Genomic DNA, 16,628 nt, shown 5'->3' with positions numbered 1-16,628 from the left:
GCGAAATCTGCAGGTCTGATGCACACCAACTATGATTTCTAAGTTTTATTCACTCCGTAGCCTATCCGAAACTCACCCGAGCCCTCGGGGCTTCAAACCAACTATGCACACAAGTCTAAAAACATCATACAAACTTGTTCGCTCAATCAAAACACCAAAATACCACCTAAAACTATGAATTGAATACCAAATCAAATGAAATTTTCAAGAAGGCTTTGAAACTTATAATTTCTCAACCGGGCGTCTGAATCACGTAAAACCAACTCCGTTTCTCCAAATTTCACAAACAAGCCATAAATATTATATTGGACCTGTACCGAACTCCGAAATAAAAATACAAACCCGGTATCAACATGGCCAAACATAAATCAATTCTTAAAACCATTAAACTTTCATATAGTTAATTCTCAATAAAAATTCATAACTCGAGGTATGGACCTCCGAATTCGATTCTAGACATACGCCCAGGGCCCATATTTCAATACGTACCCACCGGGATCATCAAAATACGGATCTTGGTTCGTTTACTCAAAACGTTGATTGAAGTCAACTAAAATTAATTTTTAAGGCAAAAATTCTTATTTTTACCAGTTTATTGCATATAAGCCTTCCGGGTCAATATCTGGTTTGCGCACGCAGATCGAGGGAGGATAAAACGAGGTTCTAAAAGCTTTGAAATACAGAGTTTGATTCTAAAACATAGGATGACCTATCGGGTCATCACAATAGATTATGAGTTGTGCTTTCTCTTAAAGCCAAAACCAACTCTACATAGAAAAAAAAAAACGAATCCAATTCCGAATTGGAATGGAAAACAAAAAAGAAGAGGATTAGTCCATTGAATTTTTGACTGGACAACATGGACATGAGTCCATCAAAAAAATATAATGGAAATGATGAGATTCCTTCATTATTGATAAGTCTTAGGTTTAAACTCTCAAAACAACAAAACCTTTGATAAGGAGCACTCCCTTAAATTAAATGAGCTTCAGGCGTCATTTTGATTAGTCAGACTAGTAAATTTTAAATACCAGAATATTATGCCTAAAAATATCATGAGAAGCTAGTAATTATTTGGTCGTAACTTATAGTAAATCTTAGTGTCAGTATTTAGATTTTGGTAAGTGATCACTTTTTCTTTTTAAAATCAAACTATATATACACCAAACCATACCATAAAGATCAAACTATAGAGCAGACCAGAATTTAGCTTTATGTAACTTGAGAACAGCACGCCGGTATCTAGAAAAGATGAATCATAAGACGGAAAGATGGATTATTACACATTATTATTATCATCTCTTTTCCCTTTTTCTACTGGACCCTCGAAAATTATTGCAAGAAATGACCAACTTGCCGCTCTCCATTCAAATGTTAACCCTCTTGAAACACAACAAATTCATGTGAACTTGCTTATTTACATAAATACGATTAATGGCGGAGCTAGGTGGGCGGAAAGGGGTTCAGTCAAACCTCCTTCGGAGAAAATTACACTGTGTATATAAGACTATTTTTTTATGTATATAAATTAGATGTTGAATCCCCTTTAGTCTCTTCACGTGATTTATACTTCACACTACTGAGTATCAAGTTAGGTTCTATATTAAATGGAACCATTCGATGTTTTTTATTCTATTCAAAAGAACTTAACGTGGAGAATGGTGCACATCTAATTAATATTGCCCTTGTAGATTGCAACGTATAACTACTCCCTCCGTTCACTTTTATTTGGCGTGTTTTGACTTTTCACACCCCTTAAGAAATCATAAATAAATTGCATAATTTACCATGATACACATATTAATTGATGCATATTTTATTGGATTTGAGAAAATAATTTGAAATGAGTAATAAATACTATGGATATAACAGGGAAAAAAAATTTATCTTCTCTTGATATAAGTAAAATGACAAGTAAAAATGAAAATCTATTTTTAGTATACGTGTCAAGTAAAAGTAAAGAACGAGTACTAAATAACTAAATTACCATCCGATTCTCATTCGATGTTTCTTTTTCTTTTTTCTTTTCAATTCCTAGGGCGGAGGAGGGGACCAAGCATGTGGCTCTCCCCCATTAACATACAAAATTAAAATTAAAAAAAAAATATGTATTTTCAAACTAAATTTATCATGTAGTGAGTGCATTGACACTTTACGCCGATGTAACATGCACGTATTCCAAGCAAATTAATGCTCCATAATACTATGCATAAGCCCGTTGAATAATACACGGGAAACTTTAAGATAATCTGTTGGAAGTTTGTATCACACTCAACCATTCTTTGTGGTTCTTTTTTCCAGAATTCAGTACTAACTATAATTTTCATGTCCCTGTGCCACTGCACAAAGGAACGGCCTAATTTGTAGCAACAAGATCACTCACTTGGTTTAATTGATGGTTAAATGCACTGAGCTATCACGAGGACAAAACTGGAATAAAGCATTTACCCTCAAGAACCGAAACCTCTTTTTGCCCTTTCCTAAATAAGTCAATTGCTGGTGTTTAACTAACAAAAACACTCCTAAAAGAAACAGTTTACATCAAAAGCGCAAAACCTTGGTAAGACAGAAATACTTTTTGAAAAACAATTTCAGAAAATAATTTTCGTTGTGCACAACACACTAAAAAGTTTTATTAACTTTCTTCTAACACTTGAGAAGTTTGCTGGTGCAACACCAGCACAAGTGATAAAACCTCTAATGACTTAAATCTACTTTTAGGGCTCAACGCTTGGGAACCAGATTTAGCTCGGGGTAAATACAATTGCTGAAAGTATGAATGAGATTTTTTTAATAACTAACTGGGCGGACAATAAGCCCCAGAAATAAAACAATAAATACAACATTAATTCAAAAATTAAGCGGAGACTGTACAATATCCACCCCCAGCTCACCATGCTGCGCTAAACAGCAAAAAAGTTATAAACCTTTAAAAACAATTTCTACTGTCATTGATGGCTCAACTTGCGCTTCTTTGCCTGTTTTCTCAATCTCTCCCTCCTTTCTTCTTCTTCTATCTTCCGAAGTTCTTCTTCATCCTCCTTCCTTGCTATTTTCGCACTGTTAAAAATGAAAAGAAAACAAGTCAATCTTGCTGTTTAAAACTTCTGCAGTGACCACTTAAGTACATTATTTTGGCAAACAAGAAACATCCAGAAAAATGAACATTAGTAAAATCTTTAAATATCAATTCAAAAAATGCAGAGGCAGCCAGAAAATGAGTGAAAATAAAGTCTGGTCTAACAAGACACTGTAACCAACCTCCGCCTTTCTTCCTTTAATATCTCATCAAAATTAGCCTCCATATCACTATCATCATCTTCATCGCGATACCTGTTAGGATTATACCTGCAAAACAGACAACACCTACTTCAGCCAGGAAATTAGGGAGAAATTAACAGAAGCAACAGTGAAAGCTAAAAACACCCATCAAATACTGTCCAATCAAAGGAACAGAAAATCTTTCAGTTCGATGACAGATCCACATCAGTAGGAAGTTATTTCTACTCGAATAGCAAATTTGTAAATTGGCTATTAACTTCTTCAATTCCATTAAACCTCAACTTAAACCAATTAGAATCTTACATGTTCTAGGAATATATGTTCTAATCATGCAATGCCAACTAAACTTGCAAACAAAAGAAAGCAACAATAGACGTAAACTTGTAAGGAAGGAAGGAAGAAACAAAAGATAAATACCCAAACATCTTCCTAATCAAACTAATGGCTTCGGCTCCATCTTCTTCTTCATCATGTCTCATTGGTTTTCTTGCTGGGCGCCTATCTTCTTTTCGAATAGGTGCTGGACGCCTGTCATCTCTTTGCTGAAGAGCTGGGCGCCTCTCTTCTTTTCGCTCAAGTGCTGGTCGCCTGTCATCTCTCTGCTGAAGTGCTGGACGTCTCTCTTCTTTTTGCTGAAGCGCTGGGCGCCTATCCTCCAAGGGACGAGCTATATTTCTAGGAGGTGGTGGCTTTATCTGTGAAGATCACAAATTTCAATTAGTAAATTCTCAAAGGTCGAAAAGTTGGAGGGATCAAACAAGACGTCACCCTACCCAACCAAAAGAAAAAGAGCCAAAAGATATTTTTCTCAGAACCAAACAGGACCTTAGAAAAGGAAAAAGGCATTAAATATTACCTGAGGTCTAGACGAGGAGACTGGTTGTTTCTGAATCACTCCCTGAGGTCTGGAGACGGGCACGCCTTGTTTTGGCATCACTTTTGACTTTCCAGATTCCAAAGGAACCCTATTCTGTACCAAAGATTGCCTTCGTACAGAGGGTAGCATCTTTGAAGGGGTTGGCCTATGTAAAGCAGCCACATTACTCTTGGCGCCTGGTGCCAAAAATTTCTTATCATTTGGATTCCCTGTAACCTTGGTGGGAACCCCTTTGGGCCCCAAAGGCCTCCCAGGCCCACTTCCATTACTGCTACTGAACTGTTTCCTAGAGTCTAATGATGGTTGAGTCGGTCTATTAATAGACACCGATTTCTGAATCGCAGCTTTAGGTTGCATTTGGCTGCCTCTTTTCACTTCACGATCATCTAGAAGCTTTCTCCCAGTATTACTTGAAGACTGCTTGCCACTCGGACACTGAACCAACCGTGCATCTTCAATATCATCAAAAACCCTGAATAAGTTTCTCAATAAATATAGCACGTTGTGTAAAATTAAACAGAAGCATGGTTAAATAGTGACCAAGAGCGCACCATAATTAGGGGCAGAGACTTTCTGTGTTAAAGGACCTTTGGATGGACCAGGAAGTTCAGCATCATCAGATAATAGAAATGAATAGTCCCTTGTATTTTTCACCATATCAATCTTTCTTTTTAACTACAGAAAATCAATAACATGAAAAGCCTCAGTAAAATACAGAGATTACATCAGAAGTAATATAAAGAAATAAGTTGGAGAAATTGCACCAATTGAAGTCTTACCCCATTTGTGACTTTTGTTGCATGGTTGCTGGTGGAAGTTTTTGATACTGCAGGTTTTGAAGCAGAGCTCTTATTGCTCTGCAGGAAAGGCAACGGTCAGTATCAGATGTAATGTAGGCCAAAAACAGAAAGGAGGATACATGTGCTAAAATGATATATGCTTTCCCCAATTAATATGACTTCAATTAACCAGGCATAGCATGTTTCACCGAGAACATCTTTGGGGAAACTGCTATGATGGTTACATCATACTGACAGTGTGGATTTGGATGCTGACGCTGCTGACTTTAATACAATGCCTAAGACTAAGGCCTCCAATGATGCACAAACCGTCAATAAATATAGAATTGCAAAAACAAAATTGAGGTACAAGCAAATTGATATGCACTTGAAATTCGATACATACAGGATGGCTAGACTTCATGACTTTCGCTGCCAGATTTGGATTCTCCAGTAGTGACTTGCTTTCTTGGATTACTCTTTGGGAGATAACAGGCTGTGAAGGTCCAAAGAAGGAACCAAAACTGCAGTGGCAGATGGAGACGGTTAGACTAAAACCAAAAGCCTCAAAAATCGAAAATGTAATATAAACTTTGCTAAAATGATGATATCATTCGACCAGCACAAAGAGGAACACACACTTTTCTTTCTCCAACTACATTGTATGCCTCTAACAACGAGGCAAGCCTAATTCTCAAATCCCTTTACAGATGCACTAATTAGAACTCAACAGGAGAGAACACAACCATTTTTCCAAGTAAAAAAATATGCACCAAATATTTTCCTCATAACTGCAGTAGCCATGTAAAATAGATATCTATGCATGAGATCGAGCACATTGCTCCAAACATCTGGTTATAGAAACTCAGACCAAGTTAAGAAACCACCAAATAAATTTCGTGAAATTGATAACTTCAATCTCAGAGCAACACATGTAGCATCATATCAACATACTAGTGGCACTCACTTATCTCTGGATGAAGCATTCTTTTTAATTTCGCGAGAACCACCGCCTAGTTCTTTCTTTCTCTGCTTCCTGATATCTTCTTTTAACCGTTGCCTCAGCTCGAGGTACTCTAACAACTCCCGTGAAGGCTGTTGAGGCTCTTCCTCCTCATATTCATCTTCACCAGCCTCTTCCTCCTCACCTTCATCCTCGTATTCATCCAAATAATCATCATATTCCTGCATGAATATAACTTATGGTCAAACGAAAGTATACAAATCAACTATGCTCCAATTCCACATTACTCAAAGAAACTGCTACATGAATCCTCTTTATCCATTCTATTCTATTTAGATCTTTCTTATTCAAATATCAAATAATTTATCTTTTAAGGAGAATTAAGGTTTTCCAAACAATAGGAATTTTCCATTCTCTAAGTCTCACATGTATTACTACAAGATGATATAAAGCAGCAGACTAAAAATGGGAAGTGAACAAGGTCAAATAAGCTCACATCTCCTTCATATCCCCGCATAGCTGCTTGGATCGGTTGCAGATTCTGGATACCTCAGTGAACACGAAACAGCAAAATTCCTGATATAAAAGAGAATTAAAACTATGACCACCAAATATGATAAAGAAAGAAATCTCCGAAACTTTGCCACACAGCAAGAAAAAATTCACCAAATATAAAAACTTGTTCCATGAGGAATAATAACCAGTGGACACCACCTCGAATCAATTAGGAGACAACAAACCCAAATAAATGAAGGCAGTATTTGATTTTCTGTCGTCTTGCAAAAGGTTGTTCCAAAATAGTTCTTGTTTCAGTTTTTTCTAGATTTCTCGGAAAAAGCCTACTTTTTTTAAGAGATTTGACTGTGTTTTTCAAGCAAACTTTTCTTCCATCACAAAATATTCAACTGCAACCATCCAAGCATTATTCTTTTTGCACCAAAAAAAAGTTCAAAACAATTTTTTCTAAAACTTTTACCCAAAAGTTGCTCAAACGGCTCCCAAAGATGAGTTTTTTAAACAAAAATCAGAAAAAAGAAGAACCAATCTAATCGAGAATTCATCATAGTAAATAAAAAGTTATACAAAAATTGAAAGCAATCGAATCGATAGGAAAAACAAACCCAAGCAAAATCAACTCAATCAACAAAGAGCGAATCAACTGAGATTCGAATGCAAATCCAAAAAGGAGAGCAAAACGAATCGGTTCATATTCATCATTGAAACATAAAAAATTCGAAAAAATAAATAAATCGAATCGCCTAAGAAACCCTAGCTGTCAAAAATCCATATCAAGCTCAATCCATAGATCATAAAGGAAAAAACTAATCAAAAACGAAATTTTTTAGAAAAAAAAAAAGAAGACAAAATCGCAACAAAAAAGAATACCTGTATTGATGTAGCGAATCAAGTGAAATTTGAACGCAAATGCGAAGAGGAGCGTCGATTTATATAGAGCAAGGCGAATCCGTTCCGGATCTGGAAAATCGAGGGGGAAAAACCGAAAAATTAGTACTCCTAATTGAATTAGGAAACGGAAAAATCCAAAAAAAAAACCGAAAAATTAATAAACAATTACCTGTACCGATTTAGCGAATCCAAAAAGGAGAGTTGAGAAAATTGATAAATGAGAATGTGGAGATCCGAATTTGACGGCGAATTGGGGATTGTGTTTGGGGGAAGAAAAGGAAGATAAAGCTCTTGTAGGGCAAACGAAGAATGAGCCAGAAACGAACAAGGAGCCAGGCTATCGTGCGCAGGTGGTGGATGTAAATAGCCGAAAGCGGGCTCAATTTCGACCCCCGAGCCCATTGTTGGACTATTTTCGAATGCATGGATCGCAATTAGTTTGTGTAACAATTATAGGCTCCTCATCACGATTTTTAGCCACCGAAATATTTCTAAGCCCTATTTTAGGAATTTTAGTATTTTCTGTGTCTCAGTTTACGTGATATACTTTTTATGTTTATAAATAAATCTAAATGTAATTTTTTTATTTTACTTTAAATATAATAATTTATATCTATATAGATATTAATAGCTTATTCTAGATCATATTTTTTTCTTTTTTCTTAAATTTCTTGCGTAGTCAAATAATATTACGTAAAATGATATGGAGGGAGTACTTTATCTATAGTTAATCACATGCTCATGTATTGAAAATTTAAAACTTCTTAATAAGGAGCGATATATCCCCTCAAGAGGCCTAAATTTAGATTAATCGGACAAATAAGTTTTGAATATTAATGGTAAAAGGAAAAACAATTTAGTCATAAGAATAAAAAGGACTTATTCAACTCAATATTTGTTATTATAAAAAACAATTCAATACCGGCTACTAATAAACTATAAATAATTAATGCATATGCACACTTTTAATTTATTATTTAATTATGTTAAATTAATATAGTTTTAGTGAAAACATCTAGTGCATGAAAATTTCTCTATTAGCATCTGTAGGTATTGAACTTTAGCATTTGAACACCATGTGAAATATGAAATATTAATTTAAAGGTGTAATAAAGTACAATGATAATCTTCACTCACAAATTTCTTCTAAATTACACTTTTTTTTTAAAATCAAGTCGTGTACGGAGCAGAAACGGATCCAGGATTTAAACTCTATGGGTTCAACTTTTAAAAATTTTAGCATTGAACCTATTATATTTTTAAAGTTATGGGTTCATCTCTACTATTTTTGTAATTTTAATGATTTTTTACATATAAATTTTTACTTCTGGAAAAACAAAATTATTTACTCTGTATATAGTATTTTGGAAGCTGAAAAATTATAAAAGCTATTATTCTAACCTTTGTTTGTACGTAACTAACCCTTGCAAAATTGGCAATATCGACCATTTTCTTCAACAATTAATCCACTGCATTATTCAATAACTTGGGAATATTCCAGTACACCTGATTTTGGAGAAAACAAAAAATAGCATGTAATATGAACTATGGACCATCCTTCTGTTATACTATATTTTGTATGACAACTTTATTTCTATCTAAGGAGCGAAGCCACACTTAAGTTAAGGGGGTCAATTGACCACCCTTTGTCGAAATATTACGCTGCGTATATAAAAAAAAATATTAGGTTTTAAAGATACATAATTATTTCAAATTTGAACATCCTTCAGAAAATACATGACTCCGCCATTGTTCCTACGTTATTCAAAACATACGAAGCTAGAATCTTAAATCACTTAAGATTTTAGAGCTACATCTATCGAGCTTATAACTGCATAAGAAGACGGGGCAATAGGATGCACCACAATATGATAAGAAGCACCCGATAAAAGAGCTTGACGGAAAAATTCATTCCTAATCTAAAAGAAAAGGACAATAACAAACTTAGTGAAATGCTACAAGTGGAGTTTGGGAGGATAGTGTGTACGCAGACCTTACCCCTACCTTATAAGGACAAAGAGGTAGTTCCCGGTAGACTCTAGGCTCAGGCAGGGGCGGAGGCAGCCCTTCGGCTGCGGGTTCGGCCAAACCCACTAAATTTAGTCCAAATCTTATATTTGTCCTTAAAAATTCATTGAATATGTAAAAATTATTAAGTTAGAACCCAGTAACTTTAAAAAACTAAAGTCTTGAACCCATAAGAATCAAATACTGGCTCCGCTTCTAAGCGCAGGAACAAAAAGGGAACAATAAACAGACAATAGCAACAACAATGTAACACGACAACGAAAGCAAATGATCATATAATAATAAAGATTTAGAAATAGAATATAAAAATAATACTAATACTATCGATAAGGATGACACACTGTATACCAACAAGGAACTAAGAGCCCGCATGGATTGGCTTAAAAAAAGTGGTTTTTAAGCATATTGGCTTAAAAAAAGTTTTAGTGCTGAAGCTTGTTCTCTAAATAAGTAGTTATGTGTTTGCATAATAGTGCTGGAGCTGGAAAAAAGTTGTTGAAGTGTTTGGTAAACAAGTGCAAGTAAGCACTTTTTTTATTAAAATGACTGACATATCCTTAAAGTTGTTTACACAGGAAAAATAAGCTTATTACTACAACATCCTTAATGTAAAATTACCCAAATACTGACTAATTTATGTCTTAATTAACTCTAAATTAAATTAATTAGATAAGATTATTTTTAATAAATATAAACTGAATACCAATAGAATTGTAATATGCTTTTGTTCTGAATATTCAACTACTAAATAAAACTATTTGTTTCTAGAGTGAAATCAAAAAAATATAATAGAAGTATAAATTAATGTCAATAAAACAAATGCCTCAGCCTTTGCATCGTTTTTTTTTTATTTATGCTAGTTCTCACATTTGTCTAATATTAGGTAATTAAGGGTTTATTAATTATTTATCACAAAAAATAAAGCAACCTAATTTATTATAATAATATGAAGAAAGATATCTGCTACGTCAAAATGGAAGATGGGAAAAAATGACGTTATGACTTAATTAGTAAAGTAAGGGTATTTTGTAATTTATAAAAAAAATGAGAGATAATAAGGTCAATTACTTGGTCAAACATGAAAAGCTTTTAAGCTAAAAAGTAATAAGTTGGGCATTCCCAACTTGTTGTTTTTGGCTTAATTCAACTTAAAAGTACTTGACTTAAAAGCTGTTTTTAGGTTTGTCAAACACTCAAATAAGGCAAATGTGCTTTTAAGCTGCTTTTAAGCCAATTCAAACACCCTCTAAGATAATCTAAAAAAGGAAAAGAGAGAGAGAAAAAATCATCCATACTGAGTATTCATATCCCGTCCATCACAAAGCTGGCTGATTTGTTATGGAAAGACCACGGCCCAATGGCTGAGGGAAAGTAAGCCCATATATAGGATATTTGATCGAAAAGCCCAATCGACTCCACTATTTGAAGGCCCATTCGAATTGACATAATTAGTTATGCTATATTATAAATTTATTTATTTTTACTAGAGAAGTTATCACTTATTTATATTTGGTATATAAATTTATCGATTATTTATAAATTAATAAAAATTGAGTATCCCTTACTAATAGGGTATTTAATTGGTAATAAGCTGTACACACGCCTACAGTTAACCACCGTACCAACATCACTCATCTATCCATCCATTTGCTTAAACAACTCAATCAGTTATTTAAGAAACACAATTAGTTGTTTAAGCAAATCAATCATTTATTTAAACAACTACCGAAGTTATTTAAATAACTCAATCGGTTGCTTAAATAGCTACTAAAGTTGCTTAAATGACTTAATTAGTTATTAAATTTAATTATTTTTTGACTTCATATGTATGTGCTGTGCGTATTTTTCTTTAAAAAAATATATATTAGTGTTACGCGTTAATCACGGATTTTATAATATAGCGAATAGCTGGAAGGAGTCTCTTTTGCAGGAATGTATATATTCTATAGAAAAAATACAATTATTAATTTTAGTCATTAGCAAAATATAATTAAATTGGATAATATAGTTTGTAATATGGTATGTATAAGTAAGTAGGCGTTTGGACATGAATTCCAAATTTTTTTTTCAAATTTGGAATTTCACTAAAATTTGAATTGAAGATGAAGTTGTGCTTGGTTATAATTTTTGCAACATATTTGGATGTCTTTTTTTTTCAAAACCATGAAACATGATTTATACCTCACAACTTGTAAAAAAAATATCAAAACCACCCCAATTTGATTATCCAACTTGAAATAAATAATCAAAATGCTATTGTTTAACTGTTATCATATTCTGCTTTAGTGCAGTACTCAGAAGATGCAAAATCAATACCACATTTTCTAATTCTACTAACACACAGAATAGTGCAAAAGCAGGCATAGCCACATATTTCTCATAATCATATCATCAAACTTCCAGTGAAACATGATTTATACCTCACAACTTGTAAAAAAATATCAAAACCACTCCAATTTGATTATCCAACTTGAAATAAATAATCAAAATGTTATTATTTAACTGTTATCATATTCTGCTTTAGTGCAATACTCAGAAGATGCAAAATCAATATCACATTTTCTAATTCTACTAACACACAGAAAAGTGCAAAAGCAGACATAGCCACATATTTCTCATAACCATATAATCAAACTTCCAGTAGGCAGAGTTCAAGTATCAACTAGGACTGATTTTGCACCATCAGTCGCCAAAGATATATCTGTCAAAGATGAAAAACTGATAGGGTCATTTTATAATTTTTAAAATATAGGATAAATTTGTAAAATTAAAAACTAGCAAATTCTCATTTTCAATTGAAAAATCGGTGAGAACCAGTTTTTCAAATTTAAAAATGGATTTTCAAGTAAAAAAAGAAAAATTGATAAGAATGGTATAACCAAACATTGTTTTCAAAAAATTTGAAAAAAAAAAGAAGAAAAAATTGCATGTCCAAACGGGCTCTAAAAGGCTCATTCTGATGATGTCCATCTCATTGAAGAAGTATTAGGCATGTGCCTAATAAAAGTTTTCTTTAGTTTGGTAGCCAACCTTGTTGACTTGGTTTGGTTGGTAGCCAACCTTGTTGAATTAGTTTGGTTTGGTAGCCAACTTTGTTGAATTTCTTTGGTTTGGTAGACAACTTTGTTGAATTGTGAAAAGTGTGTGTAAATTGTCAAATATGGTAGGCTTTAGAAAGTGAAGCTTTGGCTATAAAAGGAGAGCTTCAACTCTCATTTCCACACACCAACAAAGAGAGAAAGAAAGAGTGAGGTTTCACAGACAAGGTATAAGAAAATAGTCTGTGAGGAAAATAGAGAGTGAGCGATATTGTAGTGAGGTGGGAATATCAAAAGAGGGTTATTTCTTTTGAGTGTTGTAGTGGTCTTTGGAGTATTTATCTCCGACCTACAAAGTGTAAAATTCCTTACTATAGTGATATCAGTTGCTCCTCTCGGGGTCGTGGTTTTTTCCCTTAATCAGAAGGGTTTTCCACGTAAAAATCTTAGTGTCATTGTTACTCTTTTATTCTTGTTAATTATCGTATCTCGGTGCTACATTATTATTCCGCTTTATTACCGTGAATATTATTTTGGTAAGGGGTTTTATTCCCAACAACTGGTATCAGAGCACAGGTTCTGCTCGTTCATTGAAATACTATTCACTGTCGGTAGTACTATACTTGGTGAAAAATAAAAATGTCCGGAGTAAAGTATGAGGTAGCAAAATTCAACGGAGATAACGGTTTCTCAACATGGCAAAGAAGGATGAGAGATCTGCTCATCCAACAAGGATTACACAAGGTTCTAGATGTTGATTCCAAAAAGCCTGATACCATGAAAGCTGAGGATTGGGCTAACTTGGATGAAAGAGCTGCTAGTGTAATTAGGTTGCACTTATCAGATGATGTGGTAAATAACATCATTGATGAAGACACTGCACGTGGAATTTGGACAAGGTTGGAAAGCCTATACATGTCCAAAACGCTGACAAATAAATTGTACCTGAAGAAGCAGTTATACGCCCTACACATGAGTGAAGGTACGAATTTTTTGTCACATTTAAATGTGTTTAACGGACTAATCACACAGCTTGCCAACCTCGGAGTGAAAATCGAGGAAGAAGATAAAGCCATCTTGCTATTGAACTCGTTGTCATCTTTGTACGATAATTTGGCAACAACCATCCTGCACGGTAAGACTACTATTGAGTTTAAAGATGTCACATCGGCTCTTCTACTCAATGAGAAGATGAGAAAGAAGCCTAAAATCAAGGACAGACTCTCATCACAGAAGGTAGAGGCAGGAGTTATCAAAGGAGTTCGAACAACTGTGGTAGATCCGTAGCTCGTGGTAAGTCAAAGAACCGATCCAAATCAAGAGCCAAAAATTGCTACAACTGTGATCAACCAGGTCATTTCAAAAGAGATTGCCCAAATCCAAGGAAGGGCAAAGGTGAAACCAGTGGCTAGAAGAATGACGACAACACAGCTGCCATGGTGCAAAATAATGATAATGTTGTTCTCTTTATAAATGAGGAAGAGGAATGCATGTACCTATCAGGTCCAGAGTCGGAATGGGTAGTTGACACAGCGGCATCTCACCATGCCACACCGGTAAGAGATCTTTTTTGCAGATATATAGCAGGTGATTTCGGCACAGTGAAAATGGGTAACACAAGTTACTCAAAGATTGCGGGGATTGGTGACATTTGTATCAAGACAAATGTCGGATGCACATTGGTTCTAAAGGATGTGCGGCATGTACCTGATTTGCGGATGAACTTGATCTCGGGAATTGCTTTAGACCGAGATGGATACGAGAGTTATTTTGCAAATCAAAAATGGAGACTCACTAAGGGATCATTGGTGATTGCAAAGGAGTTGCTCGTGGCACGTTGTACAGGACAAATGCAGAAATATGCCAAGGTGAATTGAACGCGGCACAATATGAGATTTCTGTAGATTTGTGGCACAAAAGAATGGGTCATATGAGCGAGAAGGGATTGCAGATTCTTGCCAAGAAATCACTCATTTCTTATGCCAAAGGTACAACGGTAAAACCTTGTGACTACTGTTTATTTGGTAAGCAACATAGAGTCTCATTTCAGACATCGTCTGAAAGAAAATTGAATATACTTGATTTAGTATATTCTGATGTTTGCGGCCCAATGGAAATTGAATCAATGGGCGGTAACAAATATTTTGTTACTTTTATTGATAATGCTTCACGAAAATTATGGGTTTATATTTTGAAAACCAAAGATCAGGTGTTTCAAGTTTTCCAGAAATTTCATGCTCTAGTAGAAAGGGAGACGGGTCGAAAGCTAAAGCGCCTCCGAAGTGACAATGGAGGTGAGTACACTTCAAGAGAATTTGAAGAGTATTGTTCAAGTCATGGGATCAGACATGAAAAGACAGTTCCTGGAACCCCACAGCACAATGGCGTAGCCGAGAAGATGAACCACACCATTGTGGAGAAGGTGAGAAGCATGCTCAGAATGGCTAAACTGCCTAAGTCATTCTGGGGTGAAGCAGTTCAGACAGCCTGTTACGTGATCAATAGGAGTCCATCAGTTCCGTTGGCGTTTGAAATCCCAGAGAGAGTTTGGACCAACAAGGAGGTGTCCTACTCGCATCTGAAGGTGTTCGGTTGCAGAGCTTTTGCACATGTACCAAAAGAGCAGAGAACAAAGCTGGATGATAAATCTGTTCCCTGCATATTTATCGGATATGGAGATGAAGAGTTCGGGTACAGACTGTGGGATCCTGTAAAGAAGAAGGTCAGCAGAAGCAGAGATGTAGTCTTCCGAGAAAGTGAAGTGGAGCACCCCATTCAGGGAGAAGAACAACCTCAACCTCTAAGGAGATCAGAGAGGCCAAGGGTAGAGTCATGCAGGTACCCTTCCACAGAGTATGTCTTCATCAGTGATGAGGGGGAGCCAGAAAGTCTTAAGGAGGTGTTGTCCCATCCAGAAAAGAACCAGTGGATGAAAGCTATGCAAGAAGAGATGGAATCTCTACAGAAAAATGGCACATACAAGCTGGTTGAACTTCCAAAGGGTAAAAGACCACTCAAATGCAAATGGGACAAGTAGAAACTCAAGAAAGATGGAAATGGCAAGCGGGTCAGATACAAAGCTCGATTGGTGGTTAAAGGCTTCGAACAAAAGAAAGGTATTGATTTTGACGAAATTTTCTCACCTGTTGTCAAAATGACTTCTATTCGAACAATTTTGAGCTTAGCAGCTAGCCTAGATCTTGAAGTGGAGCACTTGGATGTGAAAACTGCATTTCTTCATGGAGATTTGGAAGAGGAGATTTATATGGAGCAGCCAGAAGGATTTGAAGTAGCTGGAAAGAAACACATGGTGTGCAAATTGAATAAGAGTCTTTATGGATTGAAGCAGGCACCAAGGCAGTGGTACATGAAGTTTGACTCATTCATGAAAAGTCAAACATACCTAAAGACCTATTCTGATCCATGTGTATACTTCAAAAGATTTTCTGAGAATAACTTTATTATATTGTTGTTGTATGTGGATGACATGTTAATTGTAGGAAAAGACAAGGGGTTGATAGCAAAGTTGAAGGGAGATCTGTCCAAGTCATTTGATATGAAGGACTTGGGCCCAACACAACAAATTCTAGGGATGAAGATAGTTCGAGAAAGAACAAGTAGAAAGTTGTGGCTATCTCAGGAGAAGTACATTGAACGTGTACTAGAACGCTTCAACATGAAGAATGCTAAGCCAGTCAGCACACCTCTTGCTGGTCATCTAAAGTTGAGTAAGAAGATGTGTCCTACAACAGTGGAGGAGAAAGGGAACATGGCTAAAGTTCCTTATTCTTCAGCAGTCGGAAGCTTGATGTATGCAATGGTATGTACTAGACCTGATATTGCTCACGCAGTTGGTGTTGTCAGCAGGTTTCTTGAAAATCCTGGAAAGGAACATTGGGAAGCAGTCAAGTGGATACTCAGGTACCTGAGAGGTACCACGGGAGATTGTTTGTGCTTTGGAGGATCTGATCCAATCTTGAAGGGCTATACAGATGCTGATATGGCAGGTGACATTGACAACAGAAAATCTACTACTGGATATTTGTTTACATTTTCAGGGGGAGCTATATCATGGCAGTCTAAGTTGCAGAAGTGTGTTGCACTTTCAACAACTGAAGCAGAGTACATTGCCGCTACAGAAACTGGCAAGGAGATGGTATGGCTCAAACGGTTCCTTCAAGAGCTTGGATTGCATCAGAAGGAGTATGTCGTCTATTGTGACAGTCAAAGTGCAATAGACCTTAGCAAGAACT

The 16,628-nt window shown here is 35.5% G+C and overlaps 1 protein-coding gene across 1 annotated transcript; it reads right to left on the bottom strand.

The window, feature by feature from the left end:
- Positions 1-2,764: 2,764 nt before the first annotated feature.
- On the bottom strand, positions 2,765-7,737 carry LOC107779433 (uncharacterized). The gene is made up of 11 exons (XM_016599864.2): positions 7,479-7,737; positions 7,289-7,378; positions 6,399-6,478; positions 5,906-6,123; positions 5,345-5,462; positions 4,939-5,016; positions 4,711-4,834; positions 4,139-4,611; positions 3,700-3,977; positions 3,262-3,348; positions 2,765-3,060 (listed from the first exon to the last, which is right to left on the bottom strand). The coding sequence occupies exons 3-11, from the start codon at positions 6,417-6,419 to the stop codon at positions 2,949-2,951; spliced, it is 1,509 nt and encodes a 502-aa protein (XP_016455350.1). The 5' UTR covers positions 6,420-6,478; positions 7,289-7,378; positions 7,479-7,737; the 3' UTR covers positions 2,765-2,948.
- Between the last annotated feature and the right edge of the window lie 8,891 nt (positions 7,738-16,628).

Source organism: Nicotiana tabacum, chromosome 21 (genome assembly GCF_000715075.1).
Source record: "Nicotiana tabacum cultivar K326 chromosome 21, ASM71507v2, whole genome shotgun sequence".
In the NCBI taxonomy this organism is placed as follows: domain Eukaryota; kingdom Viridiplantae; phylum Streptophyta; class Magnoliopsida; order Solanales; family Solanaceae; genus Nicotiana; species Nicotiana tabacum.
The sequence above is the reverse complement of the archived record's forward strand: the minus strand, read 5'-3'. Positions and strand labels throughout refer to the sequence as shown.